A 27871-nucleotide genomic window follows, 5' to 3' on the forward strand; every position below is an offset into this window, starting at 1 on the left:
ATGGGATAGACGTAAGGATATTCTTACAAAGAAATAAGGATCAGATAAGATTAGAGATAAAAAATAATGTAAAAAAAAAAAAAAAAAAGGGCAGACTAGATGGGCCAAGTGGTTCTTATCTGCCGACAAATTCTGTTTCTACAGCACACAGAATGAGCCGAAATTCACATTATAGCACACTGTATGAGCTGAAATTCACATTGTAGCACACAGTATGATCCAAAATTCACATTATAGCACACTGTATGAGCCGAAATTCACATTATAGCACGCAGAATGAGCCAAAATTCACGTTATAGCACGCAGAATGAGCCAAAATTCACATTATAGCACACTGAATGAGCCGAAATTCACATTATAGCACACTGTATGAGCCGAAATTCACATTATAGCACGCAGAATGAGACGAAATTCACATTATAGCACGCAGAATGAGCCAAAATTCACGTTATAGCACGCAGAATGAGCCGAAATTCACATCATAGCACACTGAATGAGCCGAAATGCACATCATAGCACACTGAATGAGCCGAAATGCACATCATAGCACGCAGAATGAGCCGAAATGCACATCATAGCACGCAGAATGAGCCGAAATGCACATTATATCACACTGAATGTGTTAGGATCTCCTGTTCTGTACTGCCATGTCGCCATGGCAACCGGGAGGCAAGTGTTAGCGAAGTAACCTGAGCGCAGCTGATACTCCGGTCCGGGTTTTTACTGTGTAGTGGTTACAGGCTCTGTGCACGGCAGGGAATCCGGCGCTGGTTTTGTGCTCACAGTCTGTGAGGTCTGAGTGGGGCGTGGACAGCACCTGCTTTATAAACCATCCTCTCAGGCTAGGCAAATGCTGCTGAATCTTTGTTTGTTAGTCAGTTCCAGAGAGTTAGCTAGTACTGTGTGACTTTGTATTTACTTGTTGCTTACTGCGAATAGGCCTTGGGATTCGGTACTTCATTCTGCCAATCCGGACCTAGCAGTAAGACTGGAGTCAGTTGTTTAACCTGCTGGGGTTCTTTCGCTATTCTGTGAACCCAGCAGGTTTGCGGCTGTACTCTCAGACCTGCTTGCTTAATCCTCCCTCACTGTGCAGGGCGTCCAGGTGTCAGTTTAGTGGCAGTAAGCTGAACCTGTGCCCTGCAAGTGGGGGTTAGGATTGTGGATACTCTCCTTGTGTCTATATTTCTATCTCTGACCAAGGAGTTTATTCCCACACCCGTTGGTAACCCTTTGGGGTTTTTCCTGTTGCTCTTAGCAACATCATTTCAGGTGCTCCACATGTTAAATCACTACACATCGCTTCATTGTCCGCTCTATTCCATCTGAGCATTCCTGACACTAGGGAGACACCCAATTCCTGAGCCTTTGGGCTTCCCCGTTCATTTTGTGTTTATTAGTTATTCCATCACCTCCTGTGTATGTTGTGTTATACTGTCTGTGAGTTCGTTTTGCCTCGCATCCCTCTCTGTTCATACACCGGTATACTCCTGTTAGCACTGGTGTGCGTAACAGAATGAGCCGAAATGCACATCATAGCACGCAGAATGAGCCGAAATGCACATCATAGCACGCAGAATGAGCCGAAATGCACATTATAGCATGCAGAATGAGCCAAAATTCACGTTATTGCACGCAGAATGAGCCAAAATTCACGTTATAGCACGCAGAATGAGCCAAAATTCACGTTATAGCACACTGAATGAGCCGAAATTCACGTTATAGCACACTGAATGAGCCGAAATTCACGTTATAGCACACTGAATGAGCCGAAATTCACATTATAGCACACTGTATGAGCCGAAATTCACATTATAGCACGCAGAATGAGACGAAATTCACATTATAGCACGCAGAATGAGCCAAAATTCACGTTATAGCACGCAGAATGAGCCGAAATTCACATCATAGCACACTGAATGAGCCGAAATGCACATCATAGCACACTGAATGAGCCGAAATGCACATCATAGCACGCAGAATGAGCCGAAATGCACATCATAGCACGCAGAATGACCTGAAATGCACATTATATCACACTGAATGAGCCGAAATGCACATCATAGCACGCAGAATGAGCCGATATGCACATCATAGCACGCAGAATGAGCCGAAATGCACATCATAGCACGCAGAATGAGCCGAAATGCACATTATAGCATGCAGAATGAGCCAAAATTCACGTTATTGCACGCAGAATGAGCCAAAATTCACGTTATAGCACGCAGAATGAGCCAAAATTCACGTTATAGCACACTGAATGAGACGAAATTCACGTTATAGCACACTGAATGAGACGAAATTCACATTATAGCACGCAGAATGAGCCGAAATTCACATCATAGCACGCAGAATGAGCCAAAATTCACATTATAGCACACTGACTGGGCCGAAATTCACATTATAGCACGCAGAATGAGCCAAAATTCACATTATAGCACGCAGAATGAGCCAAAATTCACATTATAGCACACTGAATGAGCCGAAATTCACATCATAGCACAATGTATGTGCCGAAATTCACATTACAGCATGTAGAATGAGCCGAAATTCACATTACAGTACACTGAATTAGCCAAAATAATGCAGGGACATATACACTTTAGCTAGGAGCGGAGGGGGGAGACATGGAACACAGAGGGGGCACACACACTTACTTTAGTTTGGAGGGTAGGAGACATGGCATACACACTGACAGTGACACCTGCTGCAGCCAGCAGCATGAGGAGTCGGATGGAGGCTGGGTGCCGCCGCGGCATTGGGAACGAGGTGGAGAGCGGTGCAGCGCGGCGGGGGATGGGGAGAGAGAGAGAGCGTCCTGACACGCGTACAGGAAGGAAGGAACGTGGTCAGAACAGAGGCCGCTCAGCCGCTGTATGCGCTTCAGGACGCTCTCTCTCTCTCCCCTTCCCCCGCCGCGCTGCACCGCTCTCCACCTCGTTCCCAACACTGCGGCGGGACCCGGCCTCCATCCCGGTGCCGGTATGTGTAGGGGGGGCGTTCGCCCTAATCGCCCCCGCTAAATCCGCCACTGCTTCAGAATGGGGTGGGGTGGAGTTGTCACCCCTATTTTGTAGGTGTGCCAGGCCCAGGGTCTGTGTCGTAGGACACAGACTTTATGGACTTAGTTGCCTGGATTCTATGCCCATTCTGAGTCAGCTCAGACCGCGGACTACTACCATCAGGAGTCACGCCCGAAGGTCACAATGGTTGCAACGGTGATCCGATGCTGCTTCCTCAGACCCAGCACTCAGATCTCACAGATGCATACAGGAGGTGTCTAATTTCTACAGGCGCCTCCTGCTGCATTTACATTTTATTTGTATGGAATTGCACAGTCGCTTCCCTGTGGCTGTGCAATTCTATACAAATCAGAATCAGGCCCTTAGTTATTAACAGTATTTTGCAGAAAATCTCCCTCTTCCAAAAACAGTTTTCGGATGATTCCAGCAAACATTAAGTAACCATGTGGTCCCTCTTTTTTTGATTAGAAAAGCAACACTCATTGGTTTCCACGTTGCCGCTAAATTATGAAATGTACCAAACTAGGAATAGCTACAGTACGCTTTCTTACATAGCCTCAATGGCAAAAAACAGTCATTATTCGTTGTAACCTATGGGTTGTTGTATTTCCATACATAATTTAGGAGAGGGATTCGAAAGATCCCTCTCTGTTAACAGTTGTTTGCCAATGCGCTGTCTGATGAGTGGAGGTGAAGTGACCACTTAGCTTATTACTGTTTGCAGGGATGGGTTGCTGGAGCCGGTGTGCCTGCGTGTGTTATTTGAAACACTGCATCGCTAATTTTTTATTGCTGTGACTTGCAGCGATAATATATTATTATTATTATTATTATTATTATCATTAGGTTTGCATTCAACTCTGAATCAGGTCCCTCATCCTTTTTGTTGCCCCTACCCATGGCACCGAGTCATTGGGGGGGTATTCATTTGTTTGAAAAGTCAGTTGGGAGTCTGTTTTTTCCTATCTAATAGACAGGAAAAAACAGATACCCAACCGACTTTTCAAACAATTGAATTCCCCCCATTAAGTGTTACTGTTTTAATGTCACTCACTTTCTCCTCTTATTTCATTGTTTAGTGTAATCTTTTCGTACCTTGCATATTGAAATGGTTAGTGTATGTTTACAGCGCTACGGACACCTCGTGGCGCCATAGAAATAACTGATTGCAATACTAGTTTTGGAACTGAAACTTCTATGTCATTATTAAAGTTCTCTGTGTGTACAGTACAAAGCACATCAATAGGAATGTGCGACTGATAATAATTACACATCCTCCAAGGCACTGGTTCTATTCCCCTAACAGATCATCTTTTTTCAAACAAACTGTTGTTGTTTATTTGTTTCTGTAGCTATAATAACACAAGTTTAAATGCTAATTTAACATCTGATTATATGTTAACATTGTGCATTTGATATAAGTTATAATTAAAACATAATTTACATTTAAATAACCCTAATCTGTGTATCCTCTCCTGCCAGCAGTCTTCGTGCTGAGCACAGTAACAAAATATTGATTTTATTAGGAAGAACAGAAAACATGGCCCAGAGACGCACCCGTGTTTAGATGAAACTATTCTTTCTTAATAAATAAAAAAAGTTTTGTGCAATCATCTACTTTCAGTTTTACATCATAACAGTATACATTAACCCATACTTACCGACCTGTCTGACACCTCTTCCGGGAGGGTGCGGCCCGGTTGGCACGTAGGGGGCGTGGCCGGCAGGTGCTGGGCTTGCCGGTGGAGGGGTTGGCTGGACGGTGGGCGTGCCGGGGGCATGGCCTTGAGAATGCATCATCATGGCTCCGGTGAGGAAACAAGCACTATAGAACGGGGGGTAGTGCAGTGTTGACACAATTCAACACAAATCGCTTCATTGCCCCCCCCCCCCCCCCCCCCCGTCCCTCCCCCTCCCCTCCGCACCATCCACTTTCACTAAAAGTTGAAGAAGGTGCAGGGGGTGTAGGCCAAATCCAGGACACTTGGGGTTGGGACGGTCACCTGATTTTTTTCGGGAGCCTCCCAGCTGTTCTGAGAGGTTAGGCAAGTCTGCTTTAACCACTAAACTGGCTAATATTTTTTCCAAAGACCGTTCAGAAGACGTAAGGGTTTTTTAAGACTGAATTAAGTTAACAAGTTAACAACATCTGTTTAAGACATATCCAACACCAGAGGCATTTTAACAGAAGAGGGGGCCTGTGTGCAGACTCCAGATGGGCCTCCTCCTCTTCACGGAGCAATACCAGAGTCTACTGTGCACTGTGCTTACACAGGAAAGCTGAGGGCAGCTTCTTTCACATTTCCCCAATGGCTGCTAATCTCTGCACCCACGGGATGGGGTGTGCTTCTGAGCTTCCCAATCAGCAGTGATTGGATACACAGCAGTCACTAGGGGAAGGGATCCAGGGGACCCTCTGAGTTTAGCAACCGCATGAGATTATCTTCCAGCAGCCGCCCAGTGGGCGTTTCTGACCGGTCGACCATGTGGTCAGATGCGGTCATGTAGTTAAATGATATCAGTAATAAACTAATATTTCACTAATAAATGTGACTGTTTTATTGTTGTGACTCAAGACATACCTTTTGTAGACCATTCTGTGACATCCATTAGCAGTGTTCTGCCTTTGCATCTTTTTTAAAATAAAATGTTAGTGGAGGTAGGGAGAGTGCAAGCTGTCATTTTCTCTCACCTCTGAGGCTGATGCAGAATTGATAGCAAGTTGGTGTCCTGGGCATATCTTGCCTTTCTGCGCATGCTCCATAGCTGGGCATATGCACTCATTTGTATCTTCATTGAATGGAAAACGGAACTGGCTGGTAACTGGGAGTTTGCATGTGATCCAGAGGTTCTCAAACGCAGTCCTCAAGGCACCCCAGCGGTCCAGACATTAAGTATATCCATGCTTGGCCACAGGTGACTTAATTAGCACCTCAGTAAATTTGATTTAACCATCTGTGCTGAGCCACAGATATACCTAAAACCCGGACCGTTGGGGTGCCTTGAGGACCACATGTGAGAACCTCTGATATAGGCAATGTTCAATGAGAGCATGGGCAAATATATGCATTTAGGTTATTCAGCATCAGCTGCAAAATTCCTAAAACACAGATCGGCCGATTATCGTCTTCCGGCATCCCGGTATGATGCGATTGAATAATGATAGCTAATGGCCGTTTGGGGGCGGCGATGCAGTGTTGGTGGGGTCGGTGCGGGAATGCAGGTGTGTCATGGTGGTTTTTGGGGTGGGTGTGTCACATTATCTGCGATCGCTGTGACGGAAAACATTGCGCTGGTGTGCCTGCATATACAGCCTGGCTGCATATACAGTGGGGCAACCGGTATTACCGATGTTCCTCAATTTCTGTACTGCGTTCGCATTTCAAATGCGAATGCGGCACTTCACATGCTGGGTGCCCTTGCCGTGTGCTGGGCGGCTCTCAGCATACGATTTTAAGCAGTCGAAATCACAGAACTGCTACTGAAGTTGAACAACCTCCTTAATTCCGTGCATGCAATCCAGGAACAATGACTTGTAAGCTTTGCATTCAACTCTGTGATAGCTCTTCTGTGCGCAAATATTATGGCAATAACTACAAATAATGATCATCCATTGCTACTTTACAAGCATTCTAGCAGCTCTAAACTCTATGTTGTAACTAGAGATGAGCGGGTTCGGTTTTACTCGGTTTTACTCGGTTTTAGAGAAAATCCGGATAAAACCGAACTGGCGTTAATTCTGGCGTTAAATCCGAACCCGCTCATCTCTAGTTGTAACCTGTTGTTGCATCAGTTAAAGTTTGAGGGGTCTATTTACTAAGCCTTGGATGGAGATAAAGTACCAGCCAATCAGCAACTACCTGGCATGTCACAGGCTGCATTTGAAAATTGACAGTTAGGAGCGGGTTGGCTGGGACTTTATCTCCGTCCACTTTATCTCCATCCAAGGCTTAGTAAATAGACCCCTAAATCGTTTTACCATACCTCCCATCATTTATGATAGTTGATGCGGTACATTTGCCGATTTTGAAAAGGGGAAGTGGTCTATGGAAAGGGGGCTTGGCTCGCGATCGTGGTACTCCCAGTTTTCGTCACTGAGGTGGCATGCCCAGCGCTCAGTGAGCTTCTGGCATGCCCCTTCTCCCTCTGTCTCCAGTGAATAGATGCTGTGCGGCTGTGTGGCAGCCGTGCCCCTGCCTATGCAGCCAGGCTGCGCAGTCAGGGGTCAACCTCTGTTCGATGTGTTCGTAATTAAATTGCAGTGGCATTGCGGGCGTGACACCATACCTGTTGGGTGGCCTAGCCCTGTGCTGGGAGGCCCCCAGCATGTAAGTACTATACATAGATGTGGATTTTGCTACATGAGCAAAATCTGCGACCAACTTTGAATAACCTTCAATGTACTATGTAATAGGTAATCTTTAACTTGATCATATTCTTTCTACAGTGTGTACCCCTCTGGTCCTCCCTGTTTTATTTCTGTACCCCCCCCCCCCCCTATATTTTCTTTTTTCATTTATATTTCATGTATACTCAATAAAAAAATGTATAAATGAAAAAGAATAAAAAGTTTGAATCCTGAAATGTAACACCTGCAGAGAAGGCAGCACAACATTGAGTTTGAAATTGAAAGCTGCAGGCTTTATAGTCTCAAGGCTGCATAGCAGTGTCTGTCAGCCACAGCAACCTAACTAAACAACGTTTCTCCATAGAAAGCCAGTCATTGCTCTATGTTCAAAACTAAAACTCATGGGTTTCATGTTGAATTAGCAAACATCTGTATTTCTACTTAATAAGCTTAATGGAGCTGCTTGCTTGAAAGTGGAATTATCCTTTAAGCTGTTACAGGTCTGTCAAGAGACTGGTTTCTTGGGGACCACATTCAACAGAAGCTCAGAGCAATGAAGAAGAGTCTTTAATGATAAATGAAATTATAGCAAATGTTTGAATAGTACACAGTTATAGATGTTGGTAATTGAGATAGTGAATGTACAGAATTTCAATAAAGACACCTCTTGAGATCTGATACTGTTCATGATTGGCATACTTTGCTAAATTTTAGTGTGACAAAATATACTGTAAACGTGTTATATTCATGACAAGTAATTCCATCATTGTATAATATTGGACATAAATTTAAGAGTTGCCCAAGATATGTGTTTTGAGTTTTTTTGTTTTGTTTTGTTTTACTATTCACAAGAAATATTATTATTGAATTATTATTATTATTATTATTATTATTATTATATTGTATTTTATATATCAGGTACCACAAATGTAAGCAAATATGCATAGTAGCAAATGTGTCCACATAAATACCTTTTTTTTTAGCCTCTATGAATCCCAGTGGCAGTGTTCTGGTTGTGTATATTTTTTAAATGGAATTCTAGTGGGTAGGATTTTAAGTTATATTACAACATTGTTGTTGTAGCCCTAAAATACAACTGACATCATTAATTGCAAGTCTGCATCCAAATGCAGAGCTAACCTATTTCTCATCAGCTAGTTTTTTGAATCATGTACAGAGATAACAGCTGCAGGGAAGGTAACACAAAAAGGAGTTTAAAGTGGAATATGGCTGTTCAGTCCCATGTCTATACAGCCGTGTTTGTTACCAAGAGCAACTAAAGTAAACACTATTACTCCCAGGGAATGCTGGTACAACATTATATTGGCAAATAGTGCATGTTTCTTTGGACTTAATATATTGATTGGAAGCCAGTTCTTTGGAGATGTAATTATATTTCAAGGGCTCATCCAAGCAAGAGATTTTTCTGATTGAATTTCAAACGTAATGAAACTAAAGTATACCCAGTGGCGAACGTAGGATTTCTAGAGGAGAGTTTCCAAATGCAATCCACAATCTCCCACTCTGCGGAACATTGGAGCAAGTGCGGGAGTTTGGGTGAGTAATGACCTAGTAATGACCCTGGACATTACTGTAAACACTGGTATTTTTATATACTGGATACTGTATGGAATATAGTTGTTGGCGGCTCGTCTCTCTGACGGTTCCGTTGCGTCACTTCCGGCTCCTGACCGCTAGTTGCTAGGCAACCCAGATGCTGGGCGGCCGTGGGGAGGTCTGTGATTGCTCCTTGACAGCTGGCTTGTGTGTGGAACATGCAGCACTGCAGCTGCACATAGTTACGCATAAAAGGTCCTTTCTCCCCTGATGCTGCTGATTGGTTGAAGGATCTCTTATAAGCCATCTATGCACTGCTGGTTATAGCTTGTGACTGTCTGCATTAGCTGCTGGTCCCTGTCTGCAGACCTTGCCTTTCAGGTGGATTCTCTGCCAGATCTATTACCATCTTGTGTTCATGTCCCTGCCCTGCCTGTGCCTATCTCTAGTTTCAGTGTATTAACCTTTTGTCTGCCATTCCTGTGTTACTGCTCTCAGCCTCCAGAGTGTGCCTACTGCACAGTGTCTGCACACCATACGTGCTGTGTCTTCAAGTCATCCGCAAGTGCCTGCATTACATCTTACTTTGCCTCCTATGCTCAAGCGGAGATCCTAACCCAGTCCTGTACTTAACCCTTTGTGCTCCTGTGAGTGAAACTGTAATTTGTTTCCTGTGGTCTCTAGCGTATCGTGTGAGCCCCTACTGCTTGAGGTTTAAGTCCAGACAACAACCTATCGATGTGTGTGTCGAGCACTAAGAGAACAGCGGGGGGCTATTATTGGCGGAAGACCCTCACACTGGCTCTAGGGGTCTCACACATATAGTGCTAGAGATCCATAACAAAAGTATTAATATTTAACACTGTAGATGGTCTATAGTATAGGCCAGTGATTTTCAACCTTTTTTTACTCGTGGCACACCAAAAAAAAATTTTAAATTGCCAAGGCACACCATCAGTTCCCCACAGAAAAAAACAAAAATACACATTGGCCGTCACAGTAAAAAAGAATCCACACATACATTGGCCTACACAGAAAAAAACAATCACATTGCTCACAACATAAATCATGTTGCTCCCCACATGAATTATTCACATTGTTCCCCCCATAAATCCATAAATCCTTATTCTCCCCACATAAATCCTATTGTTCCCCACAGGAGAAATAAAATAACAAATATTATCCCCTACCGGTCAGCTGTCCTCCTACCTGTCCCTCAGTGGAGGGGGTTGTTCATAGTGGATTGCTGCGAATACTGAGCAGCGGGCGGTGGTGCAGGTGTTGATGTGGGTTGGCAAGGAAAGCCATGTATACGTGCGGGAATTGCAAGATGTGTATGCAGGCAGGTGGGCTGGATAGGTGGTGAGACACGGCAGCCGTGACCTATGATATCACACCGCTGTATCTTCAAGGCATAGGTCATGCCCAGAGCACGACTGATCCTCTAAGAAGAGCCCGGGCCAACAGTTCACTCTGAAGGTGCAGGAAGCTGCTCTGGCTCCGCGGCACACCTTGCAACTGGTCGCGGCACACTAGTGTGCCACGGCACACTGGTTGAAAAAGCCTGGTATAGGCTCTATCAAACATTTTTAAATAATATAAGTGGTCAGGAAAAGGGTTAAGCCTACCATAATAAATAAATAAATAAATACAAAAGTATAATAAAACTACTACTGTAGTTTCTAAGCAAACATTCTCCCACCTCATGGTAAGGCTCCTGTCTCTTCTTCCTGGTAGCTGCTCTCCGGTCCAGTGCACTGATTGAGGACTCAGATCCAAACATACAGAAAATCTTTGGTTGAAGAAGCTGCTACCACTGGGCATGTGCAGCAACTCTGCTCTGTTTCTTAAAGTGCATGATGTGGTGGCAGTTATAGTGATCAAATTATATACTGTACCATTGACATGGGCAAATGCAGGATTTAGCAAGGGGGGTTTCCGTGGGTGTGTATACATATATGAATGTGTGCTATATATATATATATATATATACAAACATACACACATACATAGCACATATTCATATACACTTACACAAACACACACATGTGCACAAACACCCAAGATTTATGTTGAGCATACAAACAAACACTAAAGATATGCACCATGTTACCACCATTTCCTTTGCTGAAATATTCATTGTAAAATAGGTACTGGATATAAGGACTCGTAAGGCAGATCTACCGGTAAAACACTGTCTGCGCCTCAGGCACACTGTTCACCGAGCCTTAGTCAGCCTCCGTTAATGCAGAGTGGAGAGGGAGAGCGCCGGACCAGCAGCTACAGAGGACTTGTTGCTGCTAAGAAAGAGGGTAAGAGGATTTGATCACCTTTCTCATCATATTGTAATGTGCAAGTGTCTGCCAAAGCTTATTAAATGTTGAGCATAGCACCGTGACCGCTATCCTGGTAGTCTGGCGCTCTCCCACTCTACTTTGCATCAACTTCAACGGAGGCTGACTAAGGCTTGGTGAACAGGCTAAGTGCCTGGAGCGTCCTCCGTTACACATTTAAGAGTGGCTCCGCTATACATCTGTTATATTCCATCAATTTGGACACACCTCGTATGGAGGCAGCATTAATTATTCCAATGTAGATTATTGGATTTTTACAAATTATTATTGCGCTTTATGGATACTGATTATAATCTATTGGGCTACAGTATATGTACTATACATATATATATATATATATATATATATATATATATGAAGAAAGTTGTGTGGGTGGTATTGGCGCTACTCCTCTCCTTAAAGCTGGATGAATGTCCTTATCCCTCCTCTAGGGTAGCCGGACTTCTTGAAAATGCACTCCCACGTTATAATGGGATGGCAGCCCTTTTCTCCCGTGGCTTGCTGTTCAGGCTAACCAATTTAAATCTAAAAGAAAAAAATGAGAATAGGCGCCTCCTAGTGCATTATCTCACATAAATCGTGACCTCCACCTGTAGTAACACCCCAGTGGATTCAAAGTGTACCTTGGATGGTGGAATTCCAACCACCTAATTGAATCGCATGATACCACGTATCTCAATGTGTAATGTGGATACTTCTCATCACAATAATCCTGGTGGTACTGCTCCCCGGTTTAAACCTTGAGAATCGATTAGCAGTCCTCCTGTTTCGCTAGCCAAATCGGAACATGCAGAGAATCATATGCAAATGAGCTGGAGTCAGAAATGCCTGTACACGGAGGAGCGTCAGGGTTGCCTAGACAACCAAAAGACGCAGCCGTAGTGAGGTCATCACAGAGGGACCGGAAGTACAGCGGGAAGCCGCGACTCCGGTCCACGCACGGGCACTGGCGGGCTTCTTCTAGATATAAGGTATGTGTTTGTTTTTACCTATTGTTAGTGTTACACACCTTGACAAAGGGGCGGGTGAGCCCCGAAACGTCGGCTTTCTTGTACACTTTGAATACAACCATTTGTTTTGAAAATCCCTGAGTGCCGCTGTCTTCTGTATTGGGACTTTATATATATATATATAATTATTAAAAAGGTGATGACTAAATTATATTTTTAATCTTTATATCTTAATAAATTGCTACATATGTGCTCCCTTGGTGAATTGATTTTTACCACTTTTCTATAGTATAATTATTGGCAAGACAGTGGTGCCAAGTTGGGAGCTACATCTGTTCAACTAATTCTTCTTTATGTGTATTTTTAGGACATCTAAATTGGCGATTTAGGCTGTGCCAGGGACTCATTTATTTTTTGCTGTGTGAGATATATTTGCTTAGTATTTGGATGTCACTGGGGTCTGATAATAGCACAAGCAGGTGACGGACATTTTCTGACATTTTGGGGCAAATGCTGCTTTATGTACAACAAATTGTGACCAGCACTTTGTACATTGCCCATCATGTTCCTTCAGTTTAGGCAACAGCAGATAATACAAATGGTACACATCACTGCTTCACCCAACTAGGAAAATTTACTAAACTATAGTGGAACTAGTTGTAATTACCGTTACTAGTTACCAACACCACAATATAAAGAAGTGGGGGCATACCTGGCATTAAGTGCTGACTGATAGCTGATGGCAGTGATTGGTTGGGAGAATCATTAAAGGGGAGTTGCATTCAGCATCTTGAGAGTGTCTCTCAACTCGTCCGATCTGTCTTTTTTAGCACTTGGTGATCCCCCTCGTCAAAGCTTACCTTACCAGTTGTTGTGCAAACCAGGGTTGTCCTAGCAGCACTGTAGGCCCTGGGCAAATGTAGTGGGGTTATCCACCCATTCATGGGAATAAATGAAAAAAAAAAAAAAACCAACATCTGTGGTCCTGCACTGCCTCTCCACATGTTACCATACAATGAATGGCTGTCAATACTCTGGTGGATAGCTCCAGCCATCCACCCATCAGCATGCTGACAGGGGTGTATCTACCCATTGGCCAGGATGGCACTCGCCAGGGGCGCCAGGCAAGGAGGGGGCGCCGCCTGGCGGTGCCACTTGCGGCCAAAGGGTAGAAAAGTAGTACTGTCAGACTGTACCTGGTGAGTCTGTTACTGCTGGAGCTGTGCCGGTGTCCGGCAGCACAGCACTTGTAATCATACTCAAAATGAACTACAGCTCCTAGCAGCCCTTGTTGCTGGGAGCTCCCAGCAGCAAGGGCTGCTGGGAACTGTAGTTTATTTTGAGTCTGATTACAAGTGCGGTGCTGCCGGACACTAGTCTGATAACTAGTGCAGTGCGGTGCTGCCGGACACTAGTCTGATCACTAGTGCAGTGCGGTGCTGCCGGACACTAGTCTGATCACTAGTGCAGTGCGGTGCTGCCGGACACTAGTCTGATCACTAGTGCAGTGCGGTGCTGATGGACACGCCGGCAGTAACAGACTCTCACCAGGTACGCAGCAATTGTTACATAGCACAGTGCTATAGATCTATTTGTTGTTGAAGATAATAAAAAAGTGGCAATGTTTGGGAGAAGGGACTGTAGTACCTGGAAAACTACATGATTTTCATGCATGTTAGATGTAAGTAAGTAGTAAGTAAGCGAAAACTTTAACTTGTTGAGTACTTTAAAGAAAATACACATCTTACCTATTTCAAGGCCAGGTTCAAGGTTCAGTAAATTTTATAATTGATAATTTTATCTTGGAAGTGATGGCACCCTGATGTTTCTTCTAACAGGAAGCACTTCTACCATCCAACTAATGCTGTTTGGTTAATGGCTGGGTCTATTTGAGGCTCATCTCACAGCATCCCATTAGCATTTAATTCAGGATGCAGTCAAGATGCCGGCGTTTGGCATCCCGGTGGTCGGAAAGCTGACGCCAGCATCCCGAAACTGCTTGGAATGCTGATGCTGGCATCTCAACATAGATAGCGATGGAGAATGCCAAAATCCGGATCAAGTTGGTGCCAAAGTCTCCACTGGCAAGCCATGTGGGAGGGTTAGGGTTAGGCTGCGAGGGTGGTAGGGTTAGGGTTAGTCTGCAGGGAGAGAGATTAGGAAGGGTGGGTTAGGGTTAGGCACCACTGAAGAGGCTGGGGGGGGAGGAGGCGGGTTAGGGTCAGGCTTTGGGAAGGGTGGGTTAGGGGGGACGGATGGTGTAACGTGAATATGAGACACTACTGTGTGGATAATTTGATTTGGAACTGGAAGTACTATTGTGTCCACGCTCTTCCCCCACAAGACCATGCCCCATTTCCAATACTCACACCTTATTTCAAATGTGTGTAGCGGGGGCAGGGCGCCAGCCCCTTACTTTGCCTGGGGCGCTTGGACCCCTAGATACACTCCTGCATGCTGACAACCATTCACTGTCTGGCTGCAGGCTTGGCGGCAGATAGAGAATGTGGCCTGGCTGATTGTGTGTAATTCACAATCACAGGAGCTGGGTAGCATGCTCTACCCATCCCTCCTCGAAGGCCCCTAGAATCGTGTGGCCCTGTGCAGCTGTTCCAAACCATTGTACACCATTTAACACCAGTAACCTGGTATAAGAAACGTCATATTTGTATTCAGTAGAGCTCTATGAAGTATGAATAGACAGGTATGTATCTTGGTGTGCTCTCCTTCTGTGTTATAAATTAATCTTGTTCCCCATTGTCATTAGCAAATGCAGAAATATCTACCTGTCCAATTTCATAGTGCCTCTAGTCACAAGTACATCATTTGAAATGAACTGGCACTACTATTATACACAATTATCTCATGTAATGTATTGGCATATTTCCATCAGGTCATATTAAAATGATACAAAGCAATGGATTATGCTCAGTATTGATCGCTGTATCCAAGTCAGTGACTCAAATATTCATCAAAGCTGAGCCAATGTAGCACAGAGGTCAATCACTGACACATACTGTACGTGACCCCTCATGACCTCATTATAGACCCTAACAAGCTTGCCTTTTGTAATGACTATCACCTATTTAACAACTCTCATCTATATAGAAGTGAAAAAATCAGTGAAATTACTTCCTCCATAAAGAAAAATAATAAATAGATACAGAAAATTCTACAGTATGTTTTGCAGGCTAGCATAATATTTAGATCTGAGTAATTATTTTCTGACAAAAATAGACCCTAATGTATGTCTGTGGTATGGAATTTAAATTGTAAGCTCCAATTGTGCACTTATGATATGAATCAGTAAAATATATTCTCTGAACGGGATCGGTATGAGATCCCGCCAGCCGGAATGCCAAACGCCAGGATCCCGACATCGGCATCCCGAGCGGCGATATGCTGGCAGGGGGGCGAGCAACAGGTTCTATTCTCCCTCTATGGGTGTCGTGGACACCCATAGAGGGGGAATCACCTACCTCGCCGGTATTCTGACAGCTGGGATCCCGCCTATCGGTATGATGACTGCATACCCTCTGAACAGCACTGCGTAATATAGTGGCATTAAATAAACGATAATAAATTAAATACATTTTCTCTAACGTCCTAGTGGATGCTGGGGACTCCGTAAGGACCATGGGGAATAGACGGGCTCCGCAGGAGACAGGGCACTTTAAGAAAGAATTTGGATACTGGTGTGCTCTGGCTCCTCCCTCTATGTCCCTCCTCCAGACCTCAGTTTGAATCTGTGCCCGGACGAGCTGGGTGCAACTTAGTGAGCTCTCCTGAGCTTGCTATAAAAGAAAGTATTTTGTTAGCTTTTTTTATTTTCAGAGAGATCTGCTGGCAACAGACTCTCTGCTACGTGGGACTGAGGGGAGAGAAGCAGCCCTACTCACTGAAGATAGGTCCTGCTTCTTAGGCTACTGGACACCATTAGCTCCAGAGGGATCATACACAGGATCTCACCCTTTGTCGTCCGATCCCGGAGCCGCGCCGCCGTCCCCCTCGCAGAGCCGGAAGACAGAAGCCGGTGAATGAACCAAGAAGACTTCGAAATCGGCGGCAGAAGACTCCAGTCTTCACTGAGGTAGCGCACAGCACTGCAGCTGTGCGCCATTGCTCCCACATTAAACCCACATACTCCGGTCACTGTAGGGTGCAGGGCGCAGGGGGGGGGCGCCCTGGGCAGCAATTAGAGACCTCTTGGCAAAAGTTGGGCATATATACAGTTGGGCACTGTATATATGCATGAGCCCCCGCCATAATTTTACACAGAAATGCGGGACAGAAGCCCGCCGCTGAGGGGGCGGGGCTTCTTCCTCAGCACTCACCAGCGCCATTTTCTCTCCACAGCTCCGCTGAGAGGAAGCTCCCCAGGCTCTCCCCTGCAGAAACACGGTAGAAGAGGGTAAAAAGAGAGGGGGGGACACATAAATTAGGCGCAAAAACATTATATACAGCAGCTACTGGGTTAACACTAAGTTACTGTGTGATTCCTGGGACATATAGCGCTGGGGTGTGTGCTGGCATACTCTCTCTCTGTCTCTCCAAAAGGCCTTGTGGGGGAACTGTCTTCAAAAAGAGCATCCCCTGTGTGTGTGTGGTGTGTCGGTACGCTTGTGTCGACATGTTTGACGAGGAAGGCTATGTGGAAGCAGAGCGGGAGCAAATGAATGTGGGGTCGCCGCCGACGGCGCCGACACCTGATTGGATGGATATGTGGAAGGTTTTAAATGATAATGTTAATTCCTTGCATAAAAGGTTGGATAAAGCTGAAACCTTAGGACAGTCAGGGTCTCAGCCCATGCCTGATCCTCTGTCGCAGAGGCCGTCAGGGTCTCAGAAGCGCCCACTATCCCAAATTGTTGACACAGATATCGACACGGATTCTGACTCCAGTGTCGATGGAGATGATGCAAAGTTACAGCCTAAATTGGCTAAAGCCATCCGTTATATGATTATAGCAATAAAGGATGTGTTGCACATCACAGAGGAAACCCCAGTCCCTGACAAGAGGGTTCATATGTATGGGGAAAAAAGGCAGGTGGTGACCTTTCCCCCTTCACATGAGCTAAATGAGTTATGTGAAAAGGCTTGGGAATCTCCAGATAAAAAACTGCAGATTTCCAAACGGATGCTTATGGCGTATCCTTTCCCGCCAACGGACAGGTTACGCTGGGAATCCTCCCCTAGGGTGGACAAAGCTCTCACACGCTTATCCAAAAGGGTAGCCCTGCCGTCACAGGATACGGCCACCCTAAAAGATGCTGCGGATAGAAAGCAAGAGGGTACCCTGAAGTCCATTTATATACATTCAGGTACCTTACTAAGGCCGGCGATTGCGTCGGCATGGGTGTGTAGTGCTGTAGCAGTATGGATGGATACCTTATCTGAGGAACTTGATACCTTGGACAAGGATACTATATTAATGACCCTGGGGCATATAAAAGACGCTGTCCTATATATGAGAGATGCTCAAAGAGACATTAGCCTGCTGGGCTCTAGAATAAATGCAATGTCGATTTCTGCCAGAAGGGTCCTGTGGACTCGGCAATGGACAGGCGATGCCGACTCAAAAAGGCACATGGAGGTTTTACCTTACAAGGGTGAGGAGTTGTTTGGGGAAGGTCTCTCGGACCTGGTCTCCACAGCTACTGCCGGAAAGTTAAATTTTTTGCCATATGTTCCCTCACAACCTAAGAAAGCACCGTATTACCAAATGCAGTCCTTTCGATCACAAAAAGGCAAGAAAGTCCGAGGTGCGTCCTTTCTTGCCAGAGGCAGGGGCAGAGGAAAGAAGCTGCACAGCACAGCTAGTTCCCAGGAGCAGAAGTCCTCCCCGGCTTCCACTAAATCCACCGCATGACGCTGGGGCTCCACAGGCGGAGCTAGGCCCGGTGGGGGCGCGTCTCCGAAATTTCATCCACAAGTGGGTTCACTCCCAGGTCGATCCCTGGGCGATAGAGATTGTGTCTCAGGGATACAAGCTGGAATTCGAAGAGATGCCCCCTCACCAATACCTCAAATCGGCCCTGCCAGCTTCCCCCTTAGAGAGGGAAATCGTGTTAGCTGCAATTCACAAATTGTATCTTCAGCAGGTGGTGGTCAAGGTTCCCCTCCTTCAACAAGGAAAGGGTTATTATTCGACCATGTTTGTGGTACCGAAACCGGACGGTTCGGTCAGACCCATATTAAATTTAAAATCCCTGAACATATACCTGAAAAGGTTCAAGTTCAAGATGGAATCGCTCAGAGCGGTCATCGCAAGCCTGGAAGGGGGGATTTTATGGTGTCTCTGGACATAAAGGATGCATACCTTCATGTCCCCATTTATCCACCTCATCAGGCGTACCTCAGATTTGTGGTACAGGATTGTCATTACCAATTCCAGACGTTGCCGTTTGGTCTCTCCACGGCACCGAGAATATTTACCAAGGTAATGGCGGAAATGATGGTGCTCCTGCGAAAGCAAGGGGTCACAATTATCCCATACTTGGACGATCTCCTCATAAAGGCGAGGTCCAGAGAGCAGTTGCTGATCAGCGTAGCACGCTCTCGGGAAGTGTTACAACAGCACGGCTGGATTCTAAATATTCCAAAGTCGCAGTTGATTCCTACGACTCGTCTGCCCTTCCTGGGCATGATTCTGGACACAGATCAGAAGAGGATCTATCTCCCGATGGAGAATGTTCAGAAGCTCATGACACTGGTCAGAGACCTATTAAAACCAAAACAGGTGTCAGTGCATCACTGCACGCGAGTCCTGGGAAAGATAGTGGCATCATACAAGGCCATTCCCTTCGGCAGGCTCCATGCGAGGACCTTTCAATGGGATCTGTTGGACAAGTGGTCCGGATCACATCTACAGATGCATCGGCTGATCACCCTATCCCCCAGGGCCAGGGTGTCTCTCCTGTGGTGGCTGCAGAGTGCTCACCTTCTAGAGGGCCGCAGATTCGGCATTCAGGACTGGGTCCTGGTGACCACGGATGCAAGCATCCGAGGGTGGGGGACAGTCACACAGGGAAGAAATTTCCAAGGTCTGTGGTCAAGTCAGGAGACTTGCCTTCACATCAATATCCTGGAACTAAGGGCCATATACAATGCCCTAAGTCAAGCGGAGACCCTGCTTCGTGACCAATCGGTGCTGATTCAGTCAGACAACATCACCGCAGTGGCTCATGTAAACCGCCAAGGCGGCACAAGGAGCAGGGTGGCGATGGCGGAAGCCACCAGAATTCTTCGCTGGGCGGAGAATCACGTAAGAGCACTGTCAGCAGTGTTCATTCCGGGAGTGGACAACTGGGAAGCAGACTTCCTCAGCAGGCACGACCTCCACCCGGGAGAGTGGGGACTTCATCAAGAAGTCTTCACGCAGATTGCAAGGCGGTGGGAACTGCCACAGGTGGACATGATGGCATCCCGCCTCAACAAAAAGCTACAGAGATATTGCGCCAGGTCAAGAGACCCTCAGGCGATAGCTGTAGACGCACTAGTGACACCGTGGGTGTTCCAGATGGTTTATGTATTTCCTCCTCTTCCTCTCATACCAAAGGTGCTGAGAATCATAAGAAAAAGAGGAGTGAGAACAATACTCATTGTTCCGGATTGGCCAAGAAGGACTTGGTATCCGGATCTGCAAGAAATGCTCACAGAGGACCCATGGCCTCTGCCTCTAAGACAGGACTTGTTGCAACAGGGGCCCTGTCTGTTCCAAGACTTACCGCTGCTGCGTTTGACGGCATGGCGGTTGAACGCCGGATCCTAGCAGAAAAAGGCATTCCGGATGAGGTTATTCCTACGCTGATAAAGGCTAGGAAGGACGTGACGGCTAAACATTATCACCGTATATGGCGAAAATATGTTGCTTGGTGTGAGGCCAGGAATGCCCCTACGGAGGATTTCCAGCTGGGCCGTTTCCTTCACTTCCTACAGTCGGGAGTGACGTTGGGCCTGAAATTGGGTTCCATTAAGGTCCAGATTTCGGCTCTATCCATTTTCTTTCAAAAAGAACTGGCTTCCCTACCTGAAGTCCAGACGTTTGTAAAGGGAGTGCTGCATATTCAGCCCCCTTTTGTGCCTCCAGTGGCACCTTGGGATCTTAACGTGGTGTTGAGTTTCCTGAAGTCACACTGGTTTGAGCCACTCAAAACCGTGGAGTTAAAATTTCTCACGTGGAAGGTGGTCATGCTATTAGCCTTGGCTTCAGCTAGGCGTGTGTCAGAATTAGCAGCTTTATCACATAAAAGCCCCTATCTGGTTTTCCATATGGACAGGGCAGAATTGCGGACCCGTCCACAATTTCTGCCAAAAGTGGTGTCATCCATTCATATGAACCAACCTTGCCTGTGGCTACTCGTGACTTGGAGGATTCTGAGTTACTAGATGTGGTCAGGGCTTTGAAGGTTTATGTAGCCAGAACGGCTAGAGTCAGGAAAACTGAGTCGCTGTTTATCCTGTATGCATCCAACAAGCTGGGTGCTCCGGCTTCAAAGCAAACTATTGCTCGCTGGATCTGTAACATGATTCAGCAGGCTCATTCTGCGGCTGCATTGCCGCTTCCAATATCAGTAAAAGCCCACTCCACAAGGAAGGTGGGTTCTTCTTGGGCGGCTGCCCGAGGGGTCTCGGAATTACAGCTTTGCCGAGCAGCTACTTGGTCAGGTTCGAACACTTTTGCAAAGTTTTACAAGTTTGATACCCTGGCTGAGGAGGACCTTGTGTTTGCTCATTTGGTGCTGCAGAGTCATCCGCACTCTCCCGCCCATTTGGGAGCTTTGGTATAATCCCCATGGTCCTTACGGAGTCCCCAGCATCCACTAGGACATTAGAGAAAATAAGATTTTACTTACCGGTAAATCTATTTCTCGTAGTCCGTAGTGGATGCTGGGCGCCCGTCCCAAGTGCGGACTTCTTCTGCAATACTTGTATATAGTTATTGCTTAAATAAAGGGTTATGTTTGGTTGCATCAGGGTTGATCTGATGCTCCGTTGTTGTTCATACTGTTAACTGGGTAAGTTTATCACGAGTTATACAGTGTGATTGGTGTGACTGGTATGAGTCTTACCCTGGATTCCAAAATCCTTTCCTTGTACTGTCAGCTCTACCGGGCACAGTTTCTCTAACTGAGGTCTGGAGGAGGGACATAGAGGGAGGAGCCAGAGCACACCAGTATCCAAATTCTTTCTTAAAGTGCCCTGTCTCCTGCGGAGCCCGTCTATTCCCCATGGTCCTTACGGAGTCACCAGCATCCACTACGGACTACGAGAAATAGATTTACCGGTGAGTAAAATATTATTATTCCAATATCATTGGCTTTTAGATAAAACTGCCAAAATTTACAACACCTTTTACTTCACCTTGTAGTAGTATGTATTGTGCACAATGGGATGGTCCTGGTGGTCTCTTGTCCAGTCAGGTACCACATTTATTGCTTACCTCTTTCCATAGGAGATCTGCACTGTAGACTGAAGTGTTCTTATTGCAGGCTTGCAGCATTCTGGAGTGAAAGCCACCAACATATTTGGCTGGTAAATAATGTTAACCATCTGAATACTATATATATGCCATAGGGAAGTGTCTTCCTGTGGAAGCCTTTTGCAACTTCCTACTGTCCATGTTACTGCACACCCCATATGTTGCATGCAGTGCAATATCCCTCAAAATATTTTTGTCAGCAGCTGCATTATTGTAGACATCCCAAATTCTTTATGTAGTATGTGGGTATACCAATCCACACCTCCCCTAACATTGTACTGTAAATTCTAAATCAGGACATGTCCCGAAACAGAGCATGACAATGACTGGTTAGTTTGTTTTTTGTTGTTTGGGGGGGATGGGATTGGGTTCATGCATGCGCACAAAGAACCCAACAGCCAACGGAGGGATCAGAACAGGGTTGGAGCTACCATAATGGATCCCTCTTCGCAACCCGGACTCCTTCCCATAGGAAGGAGCAGGGCATCGAGAACGAATGCCATCTGAAGTTGGTGTCTGGTCTCACAATCAAATTCTGTAAATTATGTTTTTTCAGAGTTTGATAAATTGGGTTATAAAGAGGTCCCCATACTACTGTAAGGGGACCACATTCTGCTTCAGTGATGACAGGTAAGCAGGAGTTTTCTGTGAAATCTACTATGTTAATTGTTTAATGAATGAGGCCAACAATTAAGTTACAAAAGTATGTGAACATTAATATTTTTCACCTACTTTTAAGAATAATGAATAGGTCCCACAATGTGGTACACAGAAAAGCATTACATGGACCTGACCATTCATACATAGGGGCAGTGACAGTGCTGTAACATTCTTAATGCTGTGGGAGGATCTTCAGCTGTCTGTTATAGCGGTGGCCAATTGGCTGTCCCATATGATTGGCAAGTTTGTATTTAATTCTGTACATAGGGGGAAATTCAATTAGCCGTGGTAGGGCTAACTGTAGCAGCGTGGCATACTGCAGGCTGCAGCTAATGAGGATTTTTTTTTTTAGCCTGAGCAGTGTGGAAAGAAATCCACGTTAAATAGCCTGTTTTCGGGTGCCGCAACCGTGTTAACCCATATGTCCAGGAACTTATCCCAGATTCTATGGGTTAACGCCCATTAACATGGTAATTTACCTGCCGAGAAAAAGGGGCTCTAATTGAATAGCCCAAGGTGTTAAAACCAGAGGCGACCACTATTTTTCACCGACGGTAAATAACTGCATCTACTTCAATTCTCACCATAGAATAATCTTGAAAATAATATTAATCTTCACCGGTATGTGCTAGGGAGTTAGAGAAAGGCTGCACATGTGTTGTTTTAATAAAAAAAGGGAAAAGGTGAGACACAGGGAAGCAAGAGGTGATTACAGGTAGCATCACCGCCAGCATTGTTGTTTTTGGATTGACCCTATTGACACATCATTCTTCAAGAATTGATCTAAAATTCACAATGTATTAGTCATGACGTTGGATCTTACAGAAAGATCGATCTTTGATGCTCATCCTCACCTGTAATAGAGTGAGAGGATAATACAATTGTTTATACGGAACTGTAGTAGAATGTTTGTTTAATACTGAACAATGTAGTTTACCATAGGGTTCATAAATACAAATTTACTTTTTGGGGGTTTATTTATTGGTCCATTAACCAGCTACAGCTGCAAATAGAATAAATGAGTTTTCCCATCAGGAAATATCAGCATATGTACTGTGTCTTCATGAAATATGGAGTGTAACCAAAAGCATGGTGCCATAAAGAAGGAAATAGAAGGGGTCATAGGGGTGGGCTAACCTTTCCTAAACTGTAACTCACATGGCTGGCTGAGCCTCACAGGAAATAAATCTCACAAGCAGCTGGAAGGCCAGTGGTTGCCAATCTTTGGAATTCCGTATTAGACTTAAGACCTTGAATGTAGGTCACAAATACATAAGGAACATGTACAACCACATAGTTATTTACAGTTCATATTGATCAAACAATCATATAATAGTGTTAGACACATATACGTTACCTCTCTCTTGTATAACATATTATTTCATATTGCTACTGTAGAAAAAAATGATTGCATTTTTTCCATGGAAGTGGAGATTATAGCATTATCGTTAATGCTATATACGGTCCCTAAATTCAATACATATGTTAGCACACACAAGTGGCTGTAAACACCATGTCACACAAGCTCACAGAAAGGAGCAGTCCCGAAAGTAAGTGAAATATTATTCTACTATTGTATTTTATTGCTATTATAAAGCTGTGTATGTATTGCTGCTCTCTCTCTCCGGCTCTTAATGCTGCATTCAGGGACATGGTTATAGAGCTAACAATCAAATGTGTGAGGTTGGGAAATGTTGAGGAAAACAAGGCGTCTGTTTCCATGGTAATTACAGAGACTTCCATATAACGATATTAAGTTGTTAATATGATATACTACTCCATTGTATTTAAACCTCAGTTTCAGTGTTCAGTATTTTCTTTCACCTATTGCTTCTTCACTTTGTAACTGAATCACAGATAATACACAGCCTTCATTTTCCCTGAGACACGGTCTCCACCTTTGTTCAATGGACAATGCTTTAATAAGTTCTTGTTTACAGCAAACGGAACCCTACGGTGCTCAGGATTAGAACCCAAAGTGTGGGTCAGGTGCTGCAGGATGGCTCTGTCACAGCATTGTACCAGGTGTTTAAATATTTGATTCATCAGACAGCAAGTGACTGCTTAGTGATGATATTAATCTAATTGTGAGGGATCCAACCTTCTGGCTCAAAAAAAAAAAAAAAAGAGAGGGAGAGATGTAAATAGCCCTCCTTCCTTCTTATGTACTCAGTGGCACAGGAGAGCGCAATGACAAGAGACAGGGCAAAGAAAGGATGATTCCTTAGTGGCTGACTGAATCAGTGGATAAAATTCAAACTAGCTTCCCATAGAAACAGACACACTTGCACACGAGATTCTCCACTTGCTGAGAAAAGCAGAGAGAGAGAGAGAGAGGCAGCGCAAAGCGGAGACAATGATGATGGGAGCATTTACATCCTAACACAAAGCTGTTTAGCAGCCCTCCTGTCTACACAAGACAATGGATTTAGGGAGCCTTCCACAGAAGCACAGTAGGTAGTCTTTATTTCTATGACTTTCATTGTTTTTCTCCCTCTGTGTTCCATTAACCGTGCCCCTCTACCACCTGCCTTGCCTGCTCTCTTACCTGTAACCAGATCCACTGCTCCGTCTTCTTAAGATACACTCATGGCATTAACCAACTGATTGTAATGTGAATGGTATTTTAGTGTCTCAGTAACTGTATAGACCAAAGTTACAAAAAGTCAGTGATGTCCTAACTGGGAAAAGTCACACAAATAACCTTTGCCTTCTTTAGAAGAAATATTGTTATTAGCAGATCATAATGATGCAGCCTATATATAAAGTTATTGAAGTATTTGTTAATTGAAGTCTGCTGTTTGATTTGAGATGTTGACTGCCATTAGGTACTTCCCATGCGTCTTCTAGAATTCGGATGACAAATGATGTACAGGGTACTGTAGTCCAATACTAAACACCAAAGTAATATTCTGCAGGCAGCAAAATTCATTCTGTTAGAGTCATTTCAGGAAGTCACACAGACGCGGGTGATGCTTCTCTGCAGGTGACGGTTGTTGACTATTGACAGGTAAACTTTACTGCTTCAGTGATTGAAATAAAATTAGCACAATGACCCACTAGGGGTGCCTGTTCCCTAAATCAGCGGCTCTCAATGCTAGTCCTCAAGTAACAGGTCATGTTTTCTGGCTTTCTTTAATCATGCACAAGTGAGCTAATCTATTTTGCTGGGTCAGTAATTATCCCACCTGTTTCTACAGAGATAGATCCAAAAACATGACCTGTTGGGGGTACTTGAGGAGTGGAGTTGAGAACCAGTGCTCTAAATAAAAAAACACAGAGGCAAACATTTTAGCATGTTAGTATAGTAACGTGACACAAAGAGGTCTAGAAGACGCCCGAGCTGCCACCCTCCCTGCGGTCTGCTCGCTAGATGCTCACTTTTTGTCAGTGTCAATTGGAGGACGCCGGGCTAAGTCTCTAGTTCTTGCTTCACACAGCACGGATGCTGATTGCTTTTGACAGAGTTAAGCTCTGTGGATCTATGGTAAACGCTGGAAGCATCAAACCAGTGTTTCATAATGCACCCTCTTAATGGCTCCCCTGCACTGCAGGCATCTGCAGCAGCTAATGAGTTAAATGCCTGTACTTTCATTATGCAGAAGCAGAGAAATAATGACCCTCTCCTGTGTACCATAAGCAGTGCTATTAATGCAAGCTCTCAGGTAGAGACAGTAGAAAGGAGCTGGTGACCGTTAGTGGCAGGGAGAAATTGTGTTTTCTTGATGGCTGTCATTTCTGCCTAATGTATTCCCCACTCACAAACTTGTTGATGAAAGCTGTTCTGTATTTGTTTTGCACAGGATGGCTTACGTAACGTTTGTTAGTTCACAGACACCTCACTGTCACAGGGAACTAGGAGCATTACTGCTCTTACACTCCACAGACTTTCTCTTCACTAAACACTTTGCAGATTAGATCAGAGCAAACCAACGGAAAATGTAAGGTACAGTGTCATTTAGTGTCATTCTCTGCTCCGAGCAAAGAAAAAGTGTCACATTTAAGGCAAAGGTAGCGGCCTCGCATCTCCAAGACCAGGGTTTAACATAAAATCTTTTTCTGTGTCTTCTTTGGCATGTAAGGACAGTAATAGTAGCCTTACAGCTGAGAAGCAACATATGACACAACCCCTATAAAGTTACTCCCTCTTAGAGCTAGTAGCTAATATGTATTCTGTACATTAATGACAACACTGCAGGATGTGTGCTGACAAAGGGTAACACAATCACTAGCTTATGGGTACATACATCATAGCCTGCAAATGTAAATAATAACATAGGTATTATGTAACGTAAGAATAAACTGCAGTGTGGCAGAATGTAGAGCCTTCATGTAGCCAGTATGTGTCATTGCAGCACATGGACAGCTACAGGTGAAAAGATGTTGTCCATAGTACTGAACGGAGGGATTATCCAAATAGCAGATGTCTGAGGGCTAGATGAGGACATATTATATATATATATATATATATATATATATATATATATATATATATATATATAGTAATAAGAAGCATTATATATCCAGTTAGTGGAGTGTAATGGGGCTTCACACTGTAGTTCACTTTTTTAAGAACATGTTTTGGAGGAAAAACTAACTGACAAAATAAATAGAGCCACATTTTAGGAAATTATTTTGATTCTCGTTTCACAGTTAGATTTAAGGCAAAGCAAAAACAACTCTGAAAGTTTGTTGTGTTACCATAAAGAATCCTGATGGGTATTAGATGCTGCCGCTGTTCCTTCTCTGCACTGCAGTACACAAGGCTGATCATGGTGGATCAGTGGGTGTGAGTGCAACCTGGCTACCGTGCAGTATGTCCTGAGCTAATGCAAGATTCCTAATTATTTGTTGAAGTATATATATATATATATATATATATATATACATAAAACAATAAAAACTGTCGCTGCCACCCTCTTGCACGTGCATTTTGTGGCTTTTTACAGGAAGTTATTTATGTACATGGCCATCTCTAAGGGGGGAGGGGGTGGGGGTTTACTAAGGGGGCATGCGCCATGGGTGCAGGATTTGAGGGGGTGCTGAGGAGGTACAGAGGAGCAGAGTTTTTTTTTTAACCGGCAGTGCTGTGCTGCTCCAGTGAGACAGCAGTCGGCTCCCGGGGCAGTGTCTCTGACCCACCTGTCTGCCCACAGCTGGCTCCGATGTTGTGCGGGTGAACTCTAATACCTGGGCTCTCTCCTATGCCGGCTACTGTCTTAAACTTTTGTATTTGCCACGCAGTACTTCGACTAGCGTGTGGTGCATGTACAGGCTATAGAAGCGAGCTGTTGGTGCTGTGTTTTTCAGCAGGCTATGATTCCGGCTGCCTGACCAGCACCAACCGATAACAAACTGCCGGCTACGCCACACTGCCCCAGGCTTTTGCTTGTTAACAGGTGCAGTCACCGATGTTACAGAAATCAAAGGCTCACTTTGTTAGCTATCCACTTGACAGTGGAAACTAAGAGCCTGGACAACCTCCAACTCTCACCGAG

General features: G+C 44.8%; 1 protein-coding gene across 4 annotated transcripts in view; it reads left to right on the forward strand.

Annotated features, from left to right (window-relative positions):
- The window catches only part of PLCH2 (phospholipase C eta 2), a 1361647-nt gene that overhangs the window by 390714 nt on the left and 943062 nt on the right, over positions 1–27871 (forward strand). The window contains exon 1 of one of the 4 annotated variants that reach the window (XM_063943086.1): positions 24602–24826. The exons of the other annotated variants lie outside the window; for them this stretch is intronic. Coding sequence (XP_063799156.1) covers positions 24796–24826 — 31 coding nt within the window. The 5' untranslated portion in view covers positions 24602–24795. Of the gene's footprint in view, positions 1–24601; positions 24827–27871 lie in introns of those variants that run through there. 4 annotated transcript variants of the gene reach the window in all.

Source organism: Pseudophryne corroboree, chromosome 10, assembly GCF_028390025.1.
Source record: "Pseudophryne corroboree isolate aPseCor3 chromosome 10, aPseCor3.hap2, whole genome shotgun sequence".
NCBI lineage: Eukaryota > Metazoa > Chordata > Amphibia > Anura > Myobatrachidae > Pseudophryne > Pseudophryne corroboree.